The sequence below is a fragment of the Oncorhynchus mykiss genome, chromosome 13, assembly GCF_013265735.2.
Source record: "Oncorhynchus mykiss isolate Arlee chromosome 13, USDA_OmykA_1.1, whole genome shotgun sequence".
NCBI lineage: Eukaryota > Metazoa > Chordata > Actinopteri > Salmoniformes > Salmonidae > Oncorhynchus > Oncorhynchus mykiss.
Window position 1 is genome coordinate 36561330 of NC_048577.1, and position 25210 is coordinate 36586539.

Below are 25210 nucleotides of genomic sequence, written 5' to 3' on the forward strand. Positions count from 1 at the left end.
GAAGAAAGAGAAAATGTGTGTGTGTGTGCATGAATGCTTGCGCGTGTGTGTGTGGGTGGCGTGCGGACGGTGTCTCTTCCGACGTTATTCATTTAGACTTAGGGGAAGTTTCCCAGCAGGTTATTTATACTGTATCGTCTGCCAATCGTTTCTCTTGCATCTCCAGACAGAGAAAACCCAAGGTATGTTTTTTTTTGTGTGTGTGTGTGTTCTGTTTGTTCCCTTGTTTTTCATTTTGAGAGCTGTCCATAAACAACCCTTTGTCTCTCCCAGGGCTGCAACAGTGTTTGGTGCTCAGCACAGCTTTGAACTGGGAGTTGAACAGTTAGACATTGGAGAGTGATTCTTCTTGAGGTGGTGGGTTGGATGCCCATGATATATGGCAGGGAGAGAGAGGGGGAAAACAGTTAGAAAAAGGGAGAGGGAGGGATGGGAGAGACAGAGAGAGAGAGAAAGAGAGAGAAATGAAAAGATAGCGAGATAGAGAAAGCTTTTCCTCTGAGGCAGCCCTTCTCTTCTCAGCCCTTCCTCTGACGCAGGACCCACGTGACTACACAGGACGTGGAGAGGCTGGTGTTAGGTAAACGATCCTAGACTTTCTGGCAGTATTATCACGAAATTGCAGGGGATAGGCATTGAATATGGCAGTTAAGCGACTAGTTCACACATACGTATGCCAGGGTTGGATTGTACAGTTGCTAGGTCACCTAAGGTATTGTATGCAAAGGACATAATACACATGTAAATGACAACAAACAGTCATTATGAACTGGAGCCTTGTGGATTACTATGCATGAAGCCAACTGGCAGTACTGAGGGTTAATGTTGGCGTTACTCCAGATGATAACGTCTCAACTAAAATAGAGTTTGACGAGGGTTTTTCTCTGGCCGAGTCCCAAATGGCACCCTATTCTATCTGTAGTGAGCTGCTTTTGACCACGGCCCATATGCACTAGAAAGGGAATCGAGTGCTATTTGGGAAGATCAGCACAGAGGCTTGATTAGATACGCTCTAATTGAGCCGTGTGTTCTAGCACGGCGCAGGCGGCAGGCTACAACCGACCATAGAAATAGAATCTAGATTTGGTTACTATGACGCCCAGGCTTCTTTCCTCTGACTTAACATGCTCTGGACAAACGCCTCTGACGCGCTGCACCGCACCTCATGGTCGCTGCGTAGGGAGCGCCGCGCTGACAGGTGTATCAAACCAAACCGCCTCTCCGCTTCAATTCCCAATCGTCATAGGCTCAGATGAGCAGCTGTAATCAAATGATTTGACACGGGGAGAAACGCACACTCGACACAAACAGGCACCCGCATGCACGCACACAACACTTCTATGCTCATCAACACGTACACAGGGACAGCTATCAGTCTTTCTGACTCACACGCTCTCTTGGACAAACTGTCTTCATCTCCTATTCCCTGAGAAACAGAGGCGTAAGCCTCCGCTAGCAGCAGACAGACGGACAGAGAGAGAGAGAGAGAGAGTGTGTGTGTGTGCGCCGGTGTCGGTGTGTGTGTGTGTGCGTATGTGCATTCGCACGCAAAGCGCAGGGAGCTGTGTCTGTGGTGGATCCACGGTGTGTCTGCCTAGCCTGGTCCGTTCTTTTAGTTTCCGACAGAGGAGAGGACAACGCCCTCCTCTCTCTGCTAGCTCCTCTCCTCTATGGTGTCTCTGTGACAGACACTTCACCACAGCACCATCCATAACACCGAACTCCACATGATGTATGATCATCAATATCTCTGGCCTGAGGAGCAGGTTGGCATTTTATTGTCATCAATCTTGCCCCAGAAGCAGCTCTGCGGTGGTCACTAGCTAGCACAGCCAAAGTCATAAAATCTGGTTTTGAACCTAACCCTCAACTTAACCACACCGCTAATCTTAATGCCTTACCCTAACCTTAAATGAAACGTTTTAAAAAACACATTTTTGTTTTCATACATTTTTAAGATAATAGACCATTTTGACTTTGCAGCTGGCCCATCTAGCAGAAAATATTCAGTTCTGCCACCAGGGAAAGATTCATAACAATAAACGTCAACCTGCGCCTGGGGAGAACATCAGTCAGTTGAGGGACATGTATTTATTTAGGTAATCAATGCAAGTTGGAGAGACAGAGAGACAGGATACAGGAGTGATGGCTTTGACATGTGTTCATTAATCAGTCATGCAGGAACAGCTTGGTCAATAGAGCTGATAAGGAGTGAATTATAGTCACGTCATGTACAAGGATGCTGTGTGTATAATCGTGTGTGTGTGTGTGTGTGTGTGTGTGTGTGTGTGTGTGTGTGTGCATTGCATGTATACAGTAGGTGTGTGTGATATGTGTGTACATTTACCATTTAAGCCCAGCACTCGCACTGACAATGGACCAGAGGTAGGCTGGTGTGATGACATCGTCAATAGGCCCTCAACTAACCTGTACCCCCGCACACTGACTCGGCACCGGTGCCCCCCTGTATATAGCCTCGTTATTGTTTTTCTTATTGTGTTATTTAATTGTGTTATTTATTTAATTATCTTAACTCTTCTTGAACTGCACTGTTGGTTAAGGGCTTGTAAGTAAGCATTTCACCTTAAAGTCTACACTTGTTGTATTCGGCGCATGTGACAAATAAAGTTTGATTTGATTTGATAAAGGTACTGAATCAGATAAGGAGCCAGGAGATTGGCTGCTGATAAGGCTGCTGGGTAATCTGTCTCGGTCCTTTTCATCAGCCTTTCTCCCTCTGAACCAGGGAAATGTTATTTACACACATCCAAACCTCCACGTAAAGATTTTCCACTGGGAACACACTGGTTGTAAAGATTTCCCACTGGGCACACACTGGTTGTAAAGATTTCCCACAGGGCACACACTGGTTGTAAAGATTTCCCACTGGGAACACACTGGTTGTAAAGATTTCCCACTGGGCACACACTGGTTGTAAAGATTTCCCACTGGGAACGCACTGGTTGTAAAGATTTCCCACAGGGTACACACTGGTTGTAAAGATTTCCCACTGGGAACACACTGGTTGTAAAGATTTCCCACAGGGTACACACTGGTTGTAAAGATTTCCCACTGGGAACACACTGGTTGTAAAGATTTACCACAGGGTACACACTGGTTGTAAAGATTTCCCACTGGGAACACACTGGTTGTAAAGATTTCCCACAGGGTACACACTGGTTGTAAAGATTTCCCACTGGGAACACACTGGTTGTAAAGATTTCCCACAGGGTACACACTGGTTGTAAAGATTTCCCACTGGGAACACACTGGTTGTAAAGATTTCCCACTGGGAACACACTGGTTGTAAATATTTCCCACTGGGAACACACTGGTTGTAAATATTTCCCACTGGGAACACACTGGTTGTAAATCCTTCCCACTGGGAACACACTGGTTGTAAAGCCTTCCCACTGGGAACACACTGGTTGTAAATATTTCCCACTGGAAACACACTGGTTGTAAATATTTCCCACTGGGAACACACTGGTTGTAAAGATTTCCCATTGGGAACACACTGGTTGTAAAGATTTCTCACTGGGAACACACTGGTTGTAAATATTTCCCACTGGGCACACACTGGTTGTAAAGATTTCCCACTGGGAACACACTGGTTGTAAAGATTTCCCACTGGGCACACACTGGTTGTAAAGATTTCCCACTGGGAACACACTGGTTGTAAATATTTCCCACTGGGCACACACTGGTTGTAAAGATTTCCCACTGGGAACACACTGGTTGTAAAGATTTACCACTGGGCACACACTGGTTGTAAAGATTTCCCACTGGGAACACACTGGTTGTAAATATTTCCCACTGGGCACACACTGGTTGTAAAGATTTCCCACTGGGAACACACTGGTTGTAAATCCTTCCCACTGGGAACACACTGGTTGTAAATATTTCCCACTGGGAACACACTGGTTGTAAAGATTTCCCACTGGGAACACACTGGTTGTAAAGATTTCCCACTGGGAACACACTGGTTGTAAAGCCTTCCCACTGGGAACACACTGGTTGTAAATATTTCCCACTGGGAACACACTGGTTGTAAAGATTTCCCATTGGGAACACACTGGTTGTAAATATTTCCCACTGGGAACACACTGGTTGTAAAGCCTTCCCACTGGGAACACACTGGTTGTAAAGATTTCCCACTGGGCACACACTGGTTGTAAAGATTTCCCACTGGGCACACACTGGTTGTAAAGATTTCCCACTGGGCACACACTGGTTGAAAAGATTTCCCACTGGGCACATACTGGTTGTAAAGATTTCCCACTGGGCACACACTGGTTGTAAAGATTTCCCATTGGGAACACACTGGTTGTAAAGATTTCCCACTGGGAACACACTGGTTGTAAATATTTCCCACTGGGAACACACTGGTTGTAAAGATTTCCCACTGGGAACACACTGGTTGTAAAGGCTTCCCACTGGGAACACACTGGTTGTAAAGCCTTCCCACTGGGAACACACTGGTTGTAAAGCCTTCACACTGGGAACACACTGGTTGTAAAGCCTTCCCACTGGGAACACACTGGTCGTAAAGCCTTCCCACTAGGAACACACTTGTTGTAAAGCCTTCCCACTGGGAACACACTGGTTGTAAAGCCTTCCCACTGGGAACACACTGGTTGTAAAGGCTTCCCACTGGGAACACACTGGTTGTAAAGCCTTCCCACTGGGAACACACTGGTTGTAAAGATTTCCCACTGGGAACACACTGGTTGTAAATATTTCCCACTGGGAACACACTGGTTGTAAAGCCTTCCCACTGGGAACACACTGGTTGTAAAGCCTTCCCACTGGGAACACACTGGTTGTAAAGCCTTCCCACTGGGCACACACTGGTTGTAAAGATTTCCCACTGGGCACACACTGGTTGTAAAGATTTCCCACTGGGCACACACTGGTTGTAAAGATTTCCCACTGGGCACACACTGGTTGTAAAGATTTCCCACTGGGCACACACTGGTTGAGTCAACGTTGTTACCAAGGCATTTCAACAAAATGACTTTGAATTGACGTCCATGCCCAGTGGGTTACGGCTAGCAACCTTAAATGAAACCCAACTAAATTGGATTTCCCAAATGATTATTTTCCATGTGAGTGCTAACGTCTTTTTGTGCTGTCGGTTTTTTCATGAAATGGTAAGTCAGCATCGCGTGTTTATGGAACTACTACGGAAACGACTTGGCAATGGAAAATTGCTTGTTCATCGTCTCGGGGGAACAACTGGTACGAACAACCTGTTATTGTACCCGTTAAATCCCTGACGTGTTGATACCTGTTGTGAATGTTCTCCTGAGGCTCTCCTCTCTCCCTCCCTGCAGCTCCAGCGTCTGAAGCGCTCCCTCTCCTTTAAGACCCTGATGCGCAGTAAGAGCGTGGAGAACTTCTTCCAGAGGTCCTACAGTGACGCCCGTCTCCCCCCTGACTTCATCACCGACCCGCCACCCCCCTCCCCGCCCCCTGGCTCTCCCCTCGCCAGTGAACGCTCACCCTCCCTCTCTCCGTCACTCAGCCCCAACCCCTCCCTCTGCTCCCACTCCCCGTCTCTAAGCTCCTCCCCCTCGCTGTCTTCCAAGGCCCCGCCCCCACCCCACCTGACGCAGGTGACCCACTGCTTCCAGGAGCACGTGTTCCGCAAGCCCACCCACTGCCAGCTCTGCAAGCACCTGATCGTGGGTAAGGTGCCTACTTTACTCCCAGGCCTCTCGACACTACCAGCCTGCTCAGGCCTCAGTGTCTATGTAGGACTAATGGCTTCATTCAGCCATTTCTCCTGGATACTTGATCTTGTATTTCTAGCTGGTCATTGTCCTTACTTTATTAGGTCACAGCCACTATCCATTATACTAGAATCCACTTGACTATTAAGTGAACAGACTTCAAAGGCAGCACTTGACGAGGTAGCTAATGACTGGAATAGTTAGTTGAAATGGCTCACATCATTTAATTCCTATTCAGTAGCAATAACAATTTAATATTGATAACAGTGAGGCAAACATTAGTTGGACTATAATTGGAGTTGATGCAGGAGAATAGCAGAGGTACCACAGAAAGGGTATTAGACTCCTCTCGTGGTTGTATTCTTGGTTTTCGGACATAAAGCATATGGTTTGATTGGATTGAGAAGCTGAGGGCAAGTCTAGTTAGCATGTTCACGTGCCCTTGATTTGATATGCTGCTGCGTGTGTACAGGTCCCTAAACATTCTCATACTCTTTTCCTCTTTGCTAAATCTACTTCCTGTCACCGTGATTGATTGCAGAAGAAGTCTTACTCTTTGTTTTTGCTTACATCGTCGTTTTTTTTCCTTCACTGCACCAGCTGTCCTGTAGCCCGCCTCATCGCTCCCAGTCTCTTCTTTCTCTCTTTCCTGGTCTCTTCTCTCTCTCTCTCTCTCTCTCTCTCTCTCTCTCTCTCTCTCTCTCTCTTTCCCAGTCTCTTCTCTCTCTCTCCCAGTCTCTTTCGCTTTCCCAATCTCTCTGTCCTCTCTTTCTCCCCATCTCTCCTCTCTCTTCCCGTCTCTCCTCTCTCTTCCCGTCTCTCCTCTCTCTTCCCGTCTCTCCTCTCTCTTCCCGTCTCTCTTCTCTCTTCCCGTCTCTACTCTCTCTTCCCGTCTCACCTCTCTCTTCCCGTCTCACCTCTCTCTTACCGTCTCTCCTCTCTCTTCCCATCTCTCCTCTCTCTTCCCGTCTCTCCTCTCTCTCCCTGTCTCTCCTCTCTCTTCCCGTCTCTCCTCTCTCTTCCCGTCTCTCCTCTCTCTTCCCGTCTCTCCCCTCTCTTCCCGTCCCTCCTCTCTCTTCCCGTCTCTCCTCTCTCTTCCCGTCTCTCCTCTCTCTTCCCGTCTCTCCTCTCTCTTCCCGTCTCTCCTCTCTCTCCCAGTCTCTCCTCTCTCTCCCAGTCTCTCCTCTCTCTCCCAGTCTCTCCTCTCTCTCCCAGTCTCTCCTCCCTCTCCCAGTCTCTCCTCCCTCTCCCAGTCTCTCCTCTCTCTCTCCTAGTCTCTCCTCTCTCTCCCAGTCTCTCCTCTCTCTCTCCCAGTCTCTCCTCTCTCCCTCCAAGTCTCTCCTCTCTCCTCTCTCTCCCAGTCTCTCCTCTCTCCCTCCAAGTCTCTCCTCTCTCTCCCAGTCTCTCCTCTCTCTCCCAGTCTCTCCTCTCTCTCTCCCAGTCTATCCTCTCTCTCTCCCAGTCTCTCCTCTCTCCCCTCTCTCCCAGTCTCTCCTCTCTCTCCCAGTCTATCCTCTCTCTCTCCCAGTCTCTCCTCTCTCTCTCCCAGTCTCTCCTCTCTCCCTCCAAGTCTCTCCTCTCTCCTCTCTCTCCCAGTCTCTCTTCTCTCTCCCAGTCTCTCCTCTCTCTCTCCCAGTCTCTCCTCTCTCTCTCCCAGTCTCTCCTCTCTCTCACCCAGTCTCTCCTTTCTCCTCTCTCTCCCAGTCTCTCCTCTCTCTCCCAGTCTCTCCTCTCTCTCTCCCAGTCTCTCCCAGTCTCTCCCCTCTCTCTCCCAGTCTCTCCTCTCTCCTCTCTCTCTCCAAGTCTCTCATCTCTCTCTCCCAGTCTCTCCCCTCTCTCTCCCAGTCTCTCCTCTCTCTCCCAGTCTCTCACAGTCTCTCCTCTCTCTCTCCCAGGCTCTCCTCTCTCTCTCCCAGTCTCTCCTCTCTCTCACCCAGTCTCTCCTCTCTCCTCTCTCTCTCTGTCTCTCCTCTCTCTCCCAGTCTCTCCTCTCTCTCCCAGTCTCTCCTCTCTCTCTCCCAGTCTCTCCTCTCTCTCTCCCAGTCTCTCCTCTCTCTCTCTCCCAGTCTCTCCTCTCTCTCTCCCAGTCTCTCCTCTCTCCCTCCAAGTCTCTCCTCCCTCCTCTCTCTCCCAGTCTCTCCTCTCTCTCCCAGTCTCTCCTTTCTCTCTCCCAGTCTCTCCTCCCTCTCTCAGTTTGTAACAGAACTGAGCTTGAGCAAATAGAAGATTCAGTTCATGTATTTTTTGTTTGTGTTTCCACGTCTTTGTCATGGATTGGTAATCATAGGGCTCTAGACTAAATCCTTCTAAACAATATTTTTGGCACGGTGAGTAAGTAAACCTTGAATTGGAAATGATGAGTCAAAACAATGCAGCTGAATGACATAGGGATTATCTTGTCACTCTCCAACGTATCAAAGAAAAACAAAACTAATTATGTCAAGAAAAAGGACAAAGAACGTTTCTCCACTTACTAGGCTTGTTCCTAAGACACTGCTTGATGAGAATTGGTGTGACTAAAAACCAAATTGAACCCAAATGCCTCAGTCTCTCCATGTTTTGAGAGGGACCGTTGATGATGCTTAGCTCAGCAGGCAGTGCAGTAGAATAGAAGCTTGATCAACCCTCTCTGGATGACCAAGATGAGATTTACATCAAACTGGAACCTGCTCTGATCACATGCCTTATTTATTACTACATTCTGTCTCTCTCTCCCTTTCTTCCTTAACCCCCCATCTCTCTTTTTGCTCTCTCTCTCTCACCCCCTACCCTCTCTCCTCTCTCTCTTAACCCCTCCTCTCTCCCCCTCTCTCCCCCCCCCTCTCTCCCCTCTCTCTCTGTCTCTCTCTCTGTCTGTCTCTCTCCCCATCTCTCCTCTCTCTTAACCCCTCTTCTCACACCCCCCTCCCTCTCTCCTCTCTCTTAACCCCTCTTCTCTCTCTCTCTCTCTCTCTCTGTCTCTCTGTCTGTCTGTAGGTAACTCTAAACAGGGTCTTCGGTGTAGAACCTGTAAGATGGGTGCTCACCTGTGGTGCACCTCAGAATTGTCCCAGCAGCCCTGCAATGGAAAGGTATGTCCCCTGCCCTGGTCTACAGATCTGGACACACACACACACACACACACACACACACACACACACACACACACACACACACCCCGCAGTACTGGCCCCAAGGCTGAATAAGTGCTTCTCAACATCCTGTCCATGTATGCAGTGAAAAAGTGCTAACCATATGGGCACACATATGGAATTGGCAGTGAGTATGCAGCAGTGTTTGTGGGTGTGTGTATACATTTGTGTACAGCTGTGCGTGCATAGATACTGCTGATGCTGTTGAAACCGGTCCGTTAATCAGTGGTCAGAGTGGTCCCTCTGGTAGAAGGCAGAGGCTCCCCTGTCTGAACTCTGTCTAAATATTCCCTATCTGTTTCAAACCACACATGATCTCTCTGGATCCCTTCAAGGACGCCAGATAGATGCCATTGGTAGGCAGGGGAAGTCAGGTCCCTGAACAACGCTGTTTGAGATTCCCTGAGAAACTCAGGAGCTGTTGGATGTAGATAAAATACTGTACTGAGAAGTTGAGGGGGGGGGGGGGTGAGAGGGAGGGGGAGGGAGAGAGAGAGGGAGGGAGGGGGAGAGAGAGAGGGAGGGAATAAGGGAGGGAGTGATAGACGGAAGGAGGGAGATAGAGAGGGAGGGAGGGAGGGAGGGAGGGAGGGAGGGAGGGAGGGAGGGAGGGAGGGAGGGATAGGATTATCTACGATGAGCCAGAATATCTCTGGAAGGAACAAAGGAAAACCATTCATCCCTGTTACTCTGCCTCTGTATTATAACAGTGCTGATAGCTCATCTCAATGTCAGCGCACATGGAAATCAATATCTCCATTGAAACGGTCCCATGCCTAATTCAGTGTGAAATTGTTTGTTGTGTTCCGTGTGCAGTTGTGAAAGTGTAGGTAGGCTATGTGCTTGTGTGAGTGTTTCATTATGTGTGTGTGAGTGTGCGCGCGCGCGTCGAGACCCCGGCAGTAGGTTTAATTGATTTACAATTAAGCCAGAGAAAACACAGTGAGGTTAGCAATCTTACTTCTCGCAAGATACTCATGTATTGACTTTTGGCAACTGTTGGTCAGACTGTTGCTGCCAAGTCCGCCCTATCTCGTCCTCTCTCTCTACTTCAATTACTGTAATGTAATTCTATACATTTTCTGAATAAATACCCACTACCACAGGCTATAAAAATGAATGCATGTAAACAGAAAATCCATATTATTCCCCCTCCTCTGTGTGTGTTAGTCTGGGGTCGGGGTGTTCAAGCGGAACTTCAGCTCTCCCATGCTGGTCAACGAACAACTGGCTGTCGTCAAGGAGGTGCAGCCCACCCAAGGTGAACATGCTCAGTAAAGAGTGTGCGTGTGTGTGTGTGTGTGTGTGTGTGTGTGTGTGTGTGTGTGTGTGTGTGTGTGTGTGTGTGTGTGTGTGTGTGTGTATCTGTAGCCATGTGTGGGGTGTCGTGCATGAAGACGTGTGTATTCTCCACGTGTCCATCTGCTTGTGTGTGTCCTATCCTAGCCCTGCGAGGAAGTGGCCGTGATTCATGTCCTTCACCCTATAGAATAGATCCTTGTGAATAAGGGTCAGCTCTCATTCCACCTGCTGTCCTTTCCTTCTTCCCTGGTTCCTTCCTCCTTCCATCCATCAGTGTTCCGTTAACCTGCCCCCTCCCTCCCACCACCATAACCCCAGGTCTGTCGCTTTGACCTCTGGGCTTGTGTTCCAAAATGGGACCCTATCTTTTTGGTCTTGTCAAAAATAGTGCACTATAAAGGGAATGGGGTGCTGTTTGGGACTCAAATTGGGTCTGAGCCAGGGCAGGCTAGGATTATCACCTGTCATCACACACATCAGGTAATACAGGACAGTCCATCTGGCTGCCATTACAGTGACTGTCGAGCGTGGAAATGACTGGTTCAGTTTTAGTTAAATCTAGGTTTAGTTAAGTTTGGTTAAATCTAGGTTTAAATTGATGGAATAGAGAACCAGTCTGCCAGTCTACCTGGAATAGAGAACCAGTCTGATTCTCATTCTGACTGAAACTCTGAAAACACAGCTTCAACCACTAATGCTTGACTTTCATCTCACAGAACTCTGAAACGACAATGTACTTCCTGAAAATACAATGTGCAAACTTGTAAAGAGCCTTGGACTTCACTGGTGCCCTCTGTCAGATCTTCAGCAGGTCACTGTCTGTCTGGGACTGGGTCATTACACCTATATTTAGAGCTCTGGGCTGGGCCTCCCTTAACGTCAGTTATGATGGCAGTTATACATGATCCCAATCTGTGATGCTGCTTCTACAAGGTTGTGTGTGTGTGTGTGTGTGCGCGCATGTGTTTCTGTCTTCTTGCACGTGTGCGTGTCTGTGCGTGTGTCCCTGTAAAGGTTTAAATATCTGTGTGTTTTCAGGGGCAGGCCGGGGGCGTGGGGTGGACCCTATTTACGCAGCCCTGCGCTATGGGACGTCCCTGGCACAGATGAGCCGCTCCAGTTTTGGGAGCGTGTCCGAGTCACCCACGCACAGCCAGGTATGACCTCACCACCTGTACCATGGGGACACGCAGTCTGTTAATTAGTGACTCTATAGATGGTGTCTTCACCTTCGTGTGACCCTGTATTCAATCTTCACATGTTCCTTCCCCTTCGTGTGACCCTGTATTCAATCTTCACATGTTCCTTCACCTTCATGTGACCCTGTATTCAATCTTCACATGTTCCTTCCCCTTCGTGTGACCCTGTATTCAATCTTCACATGTTCCTTCACCTTCGTGTGACCCTGTATTCAATCTTCACATGTTCCTTCACCTTCATGTGACCCTGTATTAAATTTTCATATGTTCCTTCACCTTCATGTGACCCTGTATTCAATCTTCACATGTTCCTTCCCCTTCGTGTGACCCTGTATTCAATCTTCACATGTTCCTTCACCTTCGTGTGACCCTGTATTCAATCTTCACATGTTCCTTCACCTTCGTGTGACCCTGTATTCAATCTTCACATGTTCCTTCACCTTCATGTGACCCTGTATTCAATCTTCACATGTTCCTTCACCTTCATGTGACCCTGTATTAAATTTTCATATGTTCCTTCACCTTCATGTGACCCTGTATTCAATCTTCACATGTTCCTTCCCCTTCGTGTGACCCTGTATTCAATCTTCACATGTTCCTTCACCTTCATGTGACCCTGTATTCAATCTTCACATGTTCCTTCACCTTCATGTGAGCCTATTTCTCTTGTCCTGTTGTGTTTCTGTACAACAGGAAGGCTGTTTTAAATAATAATACAAATGAACCCTTATTTTAGCAGGTAAGTTGACTGAGAGCAGATTATCAGGCTCTGAGTCATAGAGATATATTGTAGGTAAGAATGCTAGTTGAAGTGAGGGAGAATTTCTGGGATTACTGGTTGGCGGGAAAAGTCTTGACATAGAAAACTACAGAAACACATTTAGTGTCTCGATGTGTCCCGAGTTTGTCCTCTCTCCCTCTGTCTCTCACTTCCTCTATGATTTGATTTGTTGTCTTGAATCCCTCTTTTTCCATTTCTTTTCTCTGTTTCTCAGGGTGAAGGAGGAGAGGAGGGGGAGCAGAGGCAGTACAGCATGGAGGAGGAGATGCCACAGGAGACAGGGGGTAAGAACACGAGTGTGTGTGTCTGTTTGCGTTTGTGTGCCCTAATGTATTTATGTGTGTGTATCTTGAGTATGTACATCCTTGCTTGCTGTCTGACTTGATCGTTCAGGCTGAGTGACCCATCTCCTTGTCTGTCAGATCTGCCTCCGTGTGAAAACGAGAAGGCTGAACCTGAGGGTGGGGGCAGCGAGCAGCTCCAGGAGCCTGTAGAGGAAACCAGCGTGAAGGTACACACACACACACACACACACACACAGTCCTCTTGCTGCTAGCTGACCTTATGTTCAGAGACACTATATTTAACTAAAACGTTTTTCCATCTGTATTCCTTCTCCCTGTCTGTGTCCATCCAGGTTCCCAGGCGTATTGAGGTTCACTCCATCCACACGTATGTAGCGCTCTTCAAGTTCCTGCCTCAGGAGCACAACGACCTCGGACTAGAGTGAGTGGTGGAATGGGGTCTGTTTGTGTGGGTTTGTTGTGTGCCTCTATGTGTGTCCGTCCCAGCTGTCATTTCTTCGAGATTCAAACGGAACCCTTAAGGAGGTGCAGCATGGGGCCTCCCGGGTGGCGCAGTAGTCTAAGGCACTGCACCGCAGTGCTAGCTGTGCCACCAGAGAGAGATTCTGGGTTCGAGCCCAGGCTCTGTCGCAGCCGGCCGCGACCGGGAGGCCCATGGGGCGGCGCACAATTGGCCCAGGGCCGGCAGGGGGATATCCTTGTCTCACCGCGCACTAGCGACTGCTGTGTCGGGCCGGGCGCAGTGGGTGCTGACCAGGTTGCCAGGTGTGCGCGGTGTTTCCTCCGACACATTGGTGTGGCTGGCTTCCAGATTGGATGTGCGTTGTGTCAAGAAGCAGTGCGGCTAGGTTGGGTTGCGTTTCGGAGGACGCATGACTCTCGACCTTCGCCTCTCCCGAGTCCGTGTGGGAGTTGCAGCGATGAGACAAGACTGTAACTACCAATTGGATACCACGAAATTGGGGAGAAAAAAAGGAGGTGCAGCCTGCTAAATATCAAACACAACGACAATTACCGCCCAGAAAATGCACACAGTCAGCTTTAGGGAGGGGCTTAAAGACTGAAAATGAATTAGAGATGAATGGATGAGGAGAAATATGGAGGGACTAGATGGAGAGAACAGCTTGAAACAGACACAGAGGGAGAGGAGAAAACAAGGGGGCTGGGGGGGAAGGGAGAGACAAAAGAGAAGCAAACAATGCCAGCAGAACAGAGACAGGGTAGAAGGGAGTGAGAGGAGGAGGAAGGAAAGATAGAAGAGTATAAAGGTCAGGATGTGTGTTAGGGAGAGAAGAGAGCTGTGGGTGCAGGTAATAAAGAGGTGCATCGCCATGGGGATGGTTCACAGCCACCTGGTGTCTCACGGGTGTGTGTGTGTGTGTGTGTGTGTGTGTGTGTGTGTGTGTGTGTGTGTGACAGGCCAGGACGATCAAATAGGGCAGCAGGGAGAGCAGAGCAGACACCCAAGGGACTCCATAGAGAGAATTTGTGTAATGGGGACGGTACAGTAGCTCTGTGTATATAGGACAGTACAGTACACTAGCTCTGTATATAGGACAGTGGATACTAGATAGTCTGTGTACATGAGTCTGATTCGTGTTTTTAAGTGCTGTGTGCTTGTGGGCTGTGACGTCATGGAATTTTGGGTGATGGTAATTGGCCAGCCAAATGACCGCGGTCACCGTAATAATAAAAAAAGAAATCACCGTAATAATGTTTTTTCTGTCAGCGCTTGTTTTATTTTCATGTCAGCCTTCATCCATAACGGTCTGTTACACGCTTATACGGTCGTTGTGCCAGATCTATGCTGTACATGCATGTGTGCGTGTGTTTCCTTTTTTTTGGGGGGGGGGGGGGGGGGGGGGTCTCTGAGTTGTGAGTTATTGTGTATGTGTAAATTGCGTGCATACATACGTGGGTGCGTGCGTCTGTGAGTGAGAGAAACATAGAGCGGGAGAAAGACAGAGTCACCGTTTGTCAGACACCGTGCTTGCCACTGATTGGTGCTATTACGTCAGTTAAACATCCAATGATATGTTGCTCTTCTCAACGTCATTATTCTGTGTAGGAATCAAAGTCACCTGTTCCTTACCTACATTTTATTCATTTAGCAGACGCTCTTATCCACAGCAATTAGGGTTAAGTGCCTTGATCAAGGGCACAATAACAGATTTTTCACCTAGTCGGCGCGGGGAATCGAACCAACGACCTTTTGGGTTTATGGGCCGACGCGCTTAACCTCTAGGATACCAGCTGCCACCTCTGAGTCATGGGAGGGTAGCATGCTGTGTGCAAAGATACACCACAGAGTACAGTACTCACTCAGTCTACAGTCCCTATACTCTGGTCACGTTTGTTTGAAATCATGGACACACTCTCCCTGTATGGTTCTCTTCACTTTTTTTCAATGCTGGCTTTTCATGTACTCTCTCCCTCCCTGCTCCCCCCCCCCCCCCCCCCCCCCCCTTCCCTTATCCTCCTCTCTCTTTCTTTCTCTCTCTCAGGCCTGGTGATCGGGTGCTGGTCACTGATGATTCTAATGAAGAGTGGTGGAAGGTGGGCAATGAATAATCTACACCACTGTAAATGTGTGTGTGTGTGTGTGTGTGTGTGTGTGTGTGTGTGTGCGTGAGTGCGTTAGTTAGGCGTGTGAGTATGAACTATATCACCTGCCATATTGTTTGCCTCTCCTAAACATCCAGGCAGTCTGAAATAGAAACATCATTTCCTCAGAAAATCACCTTAAGAGAGAAACATAATGAATTAAACTAGCGGTGCGACCTGAAAGAGCTTTTTATTGACTCGGTAATGAGTATTTATTTGAATATATGTCACATCTACTCTACGTGTCATCTGTGTGGCAGGGTAAGAGTGGAGACAAGGTGGGCTTCTTCCCTGCTAACTTCGTTCAGAGGGTGCGCCCAGGGGAGAGGGTGTGGAGGGTCACCCAGCCTGTCCCTGCCAGCCGAGGGATGGGCCACATGCCAGTGAAGGAGGATCAGGTGAGACACTCATTTTGTCTCGTCTTTCTTCCTTTGCCCTGTAGTTGCCCTGTAGTTGTGCCAAAACTATCTATTTCTTGTCTGCTCCCACTGCCTTTCTATTTGAACCTTCCTAAACACCCTTGTCTCTCTTTCTCTCTCTCTCTTTCTCTCCCTCTCTCTCTCTCTCTCTCCCCCCCTCTCTCTCTCTCTCCCTCTCTCTCTCTATCTGTCTGTCTCTCTCTGTCTATCTCTATCTCTGTCTCTCCCTCTCTCTCCCCCTCTGTCAGATCTGTGTGGGGAAGAGTGAGGACAGTGATGGTTTTCTGAAGCTGAGCAGTGGGAAGAAAAGAGGACTGGTCCCTGCTAAATCCATTGAGGAGATCTAACCTCTGTCTCAACACCAGCCCCCCTTCTCTCTCTCTCTCTTACCAGCACCCTGTAACCTCCCCACACACCCCTGAGGAGGACCAGCCAGTCCGGGGGTCCTCCAACACCACCATCGTGAGGCCCACCACCCTACTAAACTGAGTGGGGAGCCGTGATAGTTCAGCTTGTGAATTCCAGGTGATGTGGAGGATGCCTCAGCTTTATCCTTGCTGACCTTGTCTCCTCCACCCCAATGTAGCTGACAACCCAGACTTGAAAGAGTTGGCCTAGGTGTTGTGGAGGACTATCTAAGACCCCAGTACCCCATGTTTTCCTGCTGTAATGTACCTTAGTCTATGAGTGAACTGGGTTGGTCTGTAGTCCACACCACAGGGGTATGAGTTTTAGGACTGAAGGACTGGCTGCTGTGGACTCCAGTAACTTCCCTCAGGATGGAAGGAACTTTGAGACTATCTTCTGTCTGATGAGTCTGGTCTCTCTGTGTGTGATTTGACCAGTTCTTTTTCACTGTCCTCTATGGCTGGATATCACGAGGCTGAAGAATGCAGGATTAAGGCCGTCGCACACTATACAGTCGAAACATGGCGCGCTCCGTTTCGCGCATATATAATGACTCAAATGTGTGCCGTTTTTGTTCGTTTTGGTGTTTGGCAGGTTTTTTTTTTGTCTGTTCGCTCACACAACATCTTTTATTGGGGCAAGTTGAAGTTCAGTAGCCAATGTCTACGCCCTTTCGTCTGTCATTGGTCAACTGTAGTGTTTTCAAATGAAGGTCCTTTAAGGGAGTATGAGAGCACAGTCGTGCGCGCACACCTAACCGAGTTCTGCCAAGAGCAAACAGAACCTAGTATTAGTATACGTTGCCTTAATCAGGAGGATGTACTTGTGTTGTGTGTGGGGGTAATGTTCCTGGTCACTGCATGGAAGAAAACATTTGTTCTTTCTCTGATGAACTAGAACAAGTGTCACACTCCTGATGGCAGCATCACAGATGGACGCCCACTATGATCACAGTAATTCATTTAAGAGGTGACCGTGAAGGAGATAATTGCATGCTGAAGGATGCACTTGTTTCAATGTCGGTGTCAGTGAGATGTTCAAGATACTGCCGATGGTTGTAGGTTTCGGTGCTCGCGTTTTCTCTCCCCCGTTCCTTTGGTCCACCTTCTCTCTCTCTCTGTCGCTCTCGGTCTCTATCTCTCTCTCTCTCTCTCTGTCGCTCTCGGTCTCTCTCTATCTCTCCTTCCCTCTTCCATCTTTCTCAGCTATCACATTGGTCCCTTGGCTGGGATTTGACTTCAGCTTAATTTAGACTGGCACAGAACTTAACTGCTCTGCAAGGACGGATGGACGGGCAGGTGGGTGGGTGACACTGGGCAGAGTACACCCTGCTCAGACCGACCAGACAGCCAGCAGAGGACAGGACAAACTAGGTCTATTTCGACACACACTCTCTCAGATCCTGACTCACTGGCTGACTCACTGACATTTGACCTCGCACTTGGCAGGTTCCAGAAGGTCATGGATGTAAGCCACGTCATTCTATTGTACAGGTCAATCAGTCGCACACTTCAGAGAATGTGTTTTTCTATGTCCTATTTATGAAAAATACAAGAGACGACATTAGATTGGGGCAGTGAATACTTACATAAATACTTCAGTGTTTTTTGTTCTCTCCCTCAGTAGTGTTTGAATAGCCTAGACTGTAGAAAACATCTATGAATAGAGACATTGTTTAAAAAAAGAAGAAGAAACAAATGGAGCAACAACACATTTTTTTTAACTGCTCTAAATTTGTTTCAATTTTCTGGCCAATTTAGCAGACGGGCACTGAGGAGCCGTGGAAGACTTGGGAAGTGTTTTCGTGTCTTTTGGCTTGTCTGTTTGGTCCACCGCTGGTAAACAAACAACAGCCAAGAGCCAGTCGGCTGGAAAACCACATGAACAGACCTTGTAAGTGTGACAACCGGACATGGTCCCGCTGGTCTGAGGGACAGGGAGCGAGGGATATGGAGGGACAGGGAGCGAGGGATATGGAGGGACAGGGAGGGATGTAGACAAAAGGGGTTGACCCAGGTGTTGAACCATCATGAATCAATGTGTCTGTATGCAGGTTTCTTTGTCTATGGATGACCAATTCAACATTGATCAAATGTCAGTCCATCTCTCTCTCTCTCCATTCCCCACTCACTTTCCCTCTGTCTCTGACACTATTGGGCATTTTTGCTGCTAGTGGGAAGGGTGGCTGGACTGTTGTATTGTACATGTAATGTAAGCATGTTTAATGATAGGATAATGGGTTGGATTTCAACGTTTCCATAATGTACTGATCATTTATTGATTTAGACAGATATCTATCTACTTGCTGAGTTGCAGCACGTAGCGGTCACACTGTTGGCATTAACGGCCAATAACATGTCCCCTCCCTCTTCCTGTAGTATAAGAATGCAGTATATACAGTAAGTCATCGGAAGTGTAAAATAAGTACGATGATGAACATATTGGGTGCGTTCGTAAATTCAGATTGTTGTCAGATTGTCCGTTGGTAAACGCTCTCAGAGCGTTCAGAGCTCACGCTGGACGCTCCGGCCGAGGAGGTTTGATCCAAGCGTTCAGACCCCACAACGACAGTCAAGCACCCAAGCTAACTGGCTAACTTGCTAGGTACTTATAGACACGAATGAGAGAACACCTCACTCTGACCAGTTTACTCGCCCTAGCAGAGCTGGTTAGGCTGTTTTCATGTTATCCAGAGTGTTGGGGACTGTAACTGTTCTGCCGGCAACAATTTAATTACGCTTTCTTTGCCGACGTTTACTGACGCCGGCCATATTCAACGGGTGTTGCGTGTTCGTAAATTCATCAGTTATGCTCTGGCACACTCAGACGAGAGTGCTCTGAAATCAGTGTAGATGGGCAGAGCGAACTTACGAACGCACCCATTATTTCATGTTTTGTTCATCACATTGTGCATGATAATATGATCATCTTTGGGTCTATATCCTCCGTGTGTGTGAATGGATGAAGTTTCACAGACTGTGATGAATATTGTATTTTCCTTCCATTGGGTCCATGTGTTCCTATGTGTAGCAAGGACTTCTCTGGTCCTCACAGTCCCAGACCAGGAGCTAACAAGACCTCAGTATAGTCACTGGGTGTATAACTGGATTAATTGTTTGTTAGCTTATTCTCTACCGAATTTTCACATAAAATGTACATTATCGGTGTGTTCATGTAGATTTAAGAGTCTGTCACCCTTTGTGGACCCTGTTTGATTCGCTCTTCGTGTAGCATTTCTGTGTACAGGCCCTGGCCTCGTTTCCCAGTTGCGATGTAACTTAAGCATTACGACGATTTGAGCAACTTTTTAAAGAGCTACTGCCTCTGAAATTTTGGTCATAAATGGTATGTCACGGAATGAAGGGTACAGGAACAGTGTTTCGTGTTTTATTTTTATATCCGGCCCATAGATAGCAGCACTCAAGTAATCATCTATTCAAAGCGACGCTGCACGCGACCCGATCATAATGCCCATGGTCAATTTGGTTTGACAGTCAATATCCCTATGGGGCAAGTTAGGGACCGTCAGTAAATTACAGAATTTTGGGACAACATTTTAAAACTTTAATAGCTCCAAAATTCAATGACTTAAAAAACTCAAACCAATTGTAAAAATTAATATACAAATATTGGAAGCATTTAACCTTTTACTGCAGTGGGCTAAATCTGGGTCACACAGAGTGTTTCTTGGTAGTCTTAAACAAATCTGCTTAGAAACAAAGTATACACCTCACACACATGGTCATGGGCTTAAAAATAAGAAGACGCCTTTACCTTGTCAGATATAGAGTTTAAATGTATTCCATTTTGAGTTTGCATCCCAATATTACACGTTATATACATCACAGAATACTGAAATGTAACAAAACTTTTTGACATAGAAACAAGATTTTCAGAAGTTTTTTCAAAATAATGTTGATTTGTGAAATTATGAAAAATATGAATAACATTCCACTCACTCATGAGGCCACTAGGTAATTTGACTGCATGAAAGAGATACTGAGACAAAAAAAGAATACGCAACATTAAAATATTGTCCCATTTACATTGTGTAATTTATTGATATCCCTAACTATCCCCAGAGATAGGCTGTCCAAAGTCAAACCGTCTTTTCCCCGATTAGCTGAAGCTGATTGGCTAAATAATTTGGCTAACTATTCCCACCTGCAAACACACAAGACACCCACATTAAACCACACCCCAAAACCAACTCAAGTTTGAATTCAGTCATGGCCGCTAGCATTTGCTAATGAACCAAATCCAGAACAAGGCCAAATTAGGAAGTGCAGTCACCTTTTAAGAGTGTTTCCCAAACAAGCATGTAGAGAGGCATACCGCTCGCGTCATTAGACCATGTGTCAATACTGATTGGATCAAAAGAAAAGCATCACTCTCAAATCAGCTTTCTCCATTCAAATCTTACCTTAACATTATAATTATAATTATCCCACAATCCTGACGATGGATCACTTCCTATGAGATATTACCACCTACAGTATGGCTGCAAATAAGCTATTGATGCGGTTTATTATGCTTCCCCAATAATAATGCACTAAATCACAGAGTGGGCCCATCACTGCACAAGTGTGACGTGACGCAGAAGGGCACTTTGGGCACGAGTGGTCTGCAAAAGGTTTTTAAGAGCCACGTTACTAACGAAGGCTCTGGGAAAACACCTCGGCTACTAAAGACACATCGTCTAGAAAGTTCTAAGGATCTGATCTGTCAAGATGAAGGCTCTGGGAAACAAGGCTCTGCACAGTAAGTGTATGTTTTAGTGTGTGTGTGTGTGTGTGCGGGATATAGCCTTAGTTAATATCACTGGAAGAACACATGCCTCAATAATAAAAAATAAAAAACTCTTTAACCTTGAATGAAACTCTGGTGTTGTGTGAGTAACTGCCTCTGCTCTCATTCTCCCTCGTCTAGCCACGTTACTCTGTGATACCAGCACCATGTCCTCTTTGCTCTCTCTTCGCTCTCACTCAGTCGTTCTCACTCACTTCCGCTCTACAGACGTCGGACCTTAATTTGAGACAGTTCGCTACAGCAGGAAAATAATCCCGCAGCAACAGGAAATGTGATTTATTATGTGGATTATAATAAATGGACGTTGTTAAATGTTTTGATACATTTTTCACAAGGGAAAATCAAGTCTGACATTTTTTCTGGGGGGTGGAAAGGACTTAACTTCAGAAACCTTTTTGAACCTCAAATGCATTACAAGTACAACATTTCATGCATTGCAATCTGGCCTTTCTCTAGTGTGTGTGCCTTAGTATGAGTGTGTGTGTTTTCTCCTATTCTCTCAACCTCCACACTGTTACATTAGAGAGAGAGGGTGTGTGTGTGAATGTGTGGTGTGGGCACATTTGCTGGCAGAGGTGTGTTTCAGCCGCAGGGGTATTTTGGTGTCCTCTTGTCTGCCTGTAGTAACCATCATCTGTCTAATTGGTGTATAAGCAGCAGAGCATGGAGGGAGGCATGCTGAGTGAAACAGTACTTGATGGCACCCACCCACACACAGTCAGTCACAAACGCAAATATAGGGACTAAATATTTTGATGCTTATGCAAGGAACACAAATCGTAAGGGGTTGTGATGTCGTTTCCTAGTTTACAACCAGGCTGCTGAAAGGAAGAGCTCTGACAAGCCAGAGAGAGAGAGAAGCGGAGGTAAAGAGATAGATAGAGGAAGAGAGTGGGGGGGTGGAAAGAGATTGAGGGAGAAAGGTGCCAGAGGAAGCTCCATATCAGAGTGAAAGGTAACACTTTAATTGGATTGTCCATCTGTAGATGCTCTACAGACTATCAGTAACATTTCAACTAACCCTAACCTTCAACCTTATCCTAACCTTCATTCTAACCGTAACCTTAGCAAGCAGTTGCTCATCAACAGATAGTTTGTTGGTAGTATGAGATTCCAGACAATCCAAATAAAGTGAACGAGTGAAAATAAATGTATCACAAACTCTATGTTATGTCACTGACTGTCAAACATCCCCTGGTTTTTGGGAGTCCTGATGGGTTCATGTTTGATCATAACTTACAAACCAAAATGAATGAATAACATGTATGCAGGACACGTCTCCTGAGGGGAATAAACAGGCTGTCCGCTGTACCAATTGATCTTCGGATTTCTGTGAGCGTGATAGGGCAAAGCTAGCCTGGGAACCCTACTGAGGTAGATAGAAGGCTACATTGGAAGGCTTTCTGAAGAAAGTTCGCTGCCCTGTGCAAAGCCTGATCTTAAGGCCAAGATAGTTTACTACACCTAAGGTGAAAACATACACTGAATGTACAAAACTTTAAGAATTTAGTTTTTTTTTGTTGCCTCAGAACAGTCTCAATTTGTCGGGGCATGGACTCTACAAGGTGTGGAAAGCCTTCCAGAGGGATACTGGCCCATGTTGACTCCAATGCTTCCCACAGTTGTGTCAAGTTGGCTGGATGTCCTTTGGGTGGTGGACCGTTCTTGATACACACAGGAAACTATTGAGCGTGAGAAACTGACTACCATACCCCCTTCAAAGGCACTTAAATCTTTTGTCTTGCCCATTCACCCTCTGACACACATACACAATCCATGTCTCAAGCTTAAAAATCCTTCTTTAACCTGTCTCCTCCCATTCATCTACACTGATTGAAGTGGATTTAACAAGTGACATTAATAATCAATCAAATGTATTTATAAAGCCCTTTTTTACATCAGTAGATGTCACAAAGTGCTATACAGTAACCCAGCCTAAAACCCCAAACAGCAAGCAATGCAGTGGCTAGGAAAAACTCCCTAGAAAGGCAGGAACCTAGGAAGAAACCTAGAGAAGAACCAGGCTCTGAGGGGTGGCCAGTCTTCTTCTGGCTGTGCCGGGTGGAGATTTATAACAGTACATGGCCAAGATGTTCAAACGTTCATAGATGACCAGCAGGGTCAAATAATAATAATCACAGTGGCTGTAGAGGGTGCAACAGGTCAGCACCCGAGGAGTAAATGTCAGTTGGCCTTTCATAGCAGAGCACTCAAGAGTTTGAGAAAGCAGGTGCGTTAGAGAGAGAGAGTCGGAAAGAGCGCGGCTCCGGGACAAGTTAGCACGTCCAGTGAACAGGTCAGGGTTCCATAGCCGCAGGCAGAATAGTTGAAACTGGAGCAGCACGACCAGGTGGACTGGGGACAGCAAGGAGTCATCAGGCCAGGTAGTCCTGAGGCGTGGTCCCAGGTTACAAGTCCTCCGGGAGGGGAGGGAGAGACCATAGCTTTCACCTGGATTCACCTGGTCAGTGTATGTCATGGAAAGAGCAGTTGTTCTTAAAGGAAAATTCCACCCAAAACGGATATTTTGGCATTTGTTTCATTAGTCCAAACTGTTTGGCTTGTCAGCAATGAAGTTTTCAAGATATGTAACTTTCAAAATACAGAACTCGGCAGCCCGGGTGGCACAGTGGTCTAAGGTGTCACTACAGACCTGGGTTCGATCCCAGGCTGTGTCACAACTGGCTGTGACCGGGAGTCTCATAGGGCGGTGCACAGTTGTCCGGGTTAGGGGAGGGCTTTACTTGGCTCATCACGCTCTAGCGACTCCTTATGGCGGGCCGGGCGACTGCAGGCTGACTTTGGTCGTCAGTTGAACATTGTCTCCACCCGACACATTGGTGCTTTTGGGTTAAGCCAGCGGGTGTTATGAAGCTTGGTTTGGTCATGTTTTGGAGAACGCATGACTTGATCTTCGCCTCTCCCGAGCTTGTTCAGGAGTTGCAGCGATGAGACAAGATTCTAATGGGAACACAATTGGATATCACGAAATTGCGGAGAAAAAGGGGTTAAAATACAATATTTTTTATAAATACAGAAATCATCCCCAAAATGCATCATATGGGGTTGATTTCTGTATTTTGAAAGTTGCATATTTTGAAAACTTGACTGCGGACAAGCAAAACATTTTGGGACTATGTCAACAATGGACTAATGAAACGAATACCAAAATATAGTTTTCCTTTAATACACTCAGTGTAAGTTTCTGCCCTGACCCAGAAGAGCCACCACTACGGTAGTAATTCATCATCGTTGGCTCACCAGCTTCTCTAAACACTTCACTGTGACGCCTGCTGCCCATCTGTTATGAGTCAAGGCCCTCTGTGTCCTCCTCCAACTGATGAACTTTGCTACTCTGCTGTGGGGGACAACTGGACAGAAACTTGCAGTTAAACAATTCCACCTCTCTCCTCTGTTTTCCGTCTCTCTCTGTCTGCCTGTCTCTGACACTGATGTCATTCAATCCCTCCCACAAGGTCTCGTACAGGGGCGCAACTTTGGTTTTAGAAGTGGGGGGGACATATATATAGTTTTCTGTCCAGTCGGATAAACACTCCAAACAGCCTATCTGACCGCTTGGAGGCGGCGTCCGCACGGTCCTAAACCACACAATTGACTTGTTTTGTATCACATTCCAATTATAAAACTGGGGGGGGGGGGGGGGGCAAAAGCAATTTTGGAATGTGTCCCCCGCATTCCCCAGTGAAAGTTGCGCCCCTGGTCTCGTACAAACAGACACTCACACACACTCTCACTCATATCAACCCTCACTCCTCTCTCTCTCTCTCTTCCCTTCCCCCTCTCGTCCTGTGATTCATCCCTGCTGACTGGGAACAACTGACTCATTCTCTTGTTCATAGTTAATATGGTCCTTCTCTTGATGGGACATATGATCGGAGTTATTGAAAGGAGTTCTCCGTTAAGCCTTCATCTATATTCACCCCGACACATTAGGTGATGAGAAGAGGGGGAGGGGAAGGGGGAGCAAGAGGAGAGGAGGGTGTGAGAGGTGAGGGAAGGAGAGGAGAGGGCACTGAATATGAAATGATTCATTAATAATGGCTCATCTCCTGACTCTAAAGGTACTACAACAGACAGCGAGTGGCAATTATCGGGCTTTATGAATCTGGTTGTGTCTGATACATTGCACGGTGGTGTCAGTGCTGGCCAGCCCCCACACAGACAGATTGTTTGTAGCCCCTGAAAGAAATGTCTGGAATCGCTATTCAAAATGCCTCATGCAGTTATTACCATCACTGTCTGACAACCTTTTGGCACTGACTTGAAAGCAGCGGATGGCTGGACAGACGAATAGCTTGTTTGTGTGCTTGTGTCTGTTCTGTCCTAGATGCTGGAGAGCCTGGACAAATTGACGGATGGCACATCATCTGGTGTAGTGTGGCATGTTGTTTGTCTTCTACACTCTCTTTTCACCTTTTTGTACATTCCCCTTGTCTCCTGTTCTCTCAGCCTCCACATTGTTCCATCAGAGAGAGAGAGAGAGAGAGAGTGTGTGT

The 25210-nt window shown here is 47.0% G+C and overlaps 1 protein-coding gene across 1 annotated transcript; it reads left to right on the forward strand.

Annotated features, from left to right (window-relative positions):
* Positions 1–20763, forward strand: LOC110486241 (SH3 and cysteine-rich domain-containing protein 2). The gene is made up of 11 exons (XM_036940938.1): positions 1–182; positions 5337–5691; positions 8712–8806; positions 10037–10127; positions 11207–11325; positions 12363–12432; positions 12571–12659; positions 12786–12874; positions 14958–15009; positions 15318–15455; positions 15725–20763. Exons 1-11 carry the CDS (start codon positions 30–32, stop codon positions 15821–15823), a joined length of 1350 nt encoding a protein of 449 aa, XP_036796833.1. The 5' UTR covers positions 1–29; the 3' UTR covers positions 15824–20763.
* Positions 20764–25210: the final 4447 nt, after the last annotated feature.

What these genes read in the sequence shown, in the direction of transcription:
- LOC110486241 (XM_036940938.1), top strand. Translation starts at nt 30, where the DNA reads ATGAATGCTTGCGCGTGTGTGTGTGGGTGGCGTGCGGACGGTGTCTCT. An exon ending in CCAGACAGAGAAAACCCAAG is followed by an intron (nt 183 to 5,336) that starts GTATGTTTTTTT and finishes CCCTCCCTGCAG; the next exon opens with CTCCAGCGTCTGAAGCGCTC. An exon ending in AGCAGCCCTGCAATGGAAAG is followed by an intron (nt 8,807 to 10,036) that starts GTATGTCCCCTG and finishes TGTGTGTGTTAG; the next exon opens with TCTGGGGTCGGGGTGTTCAA.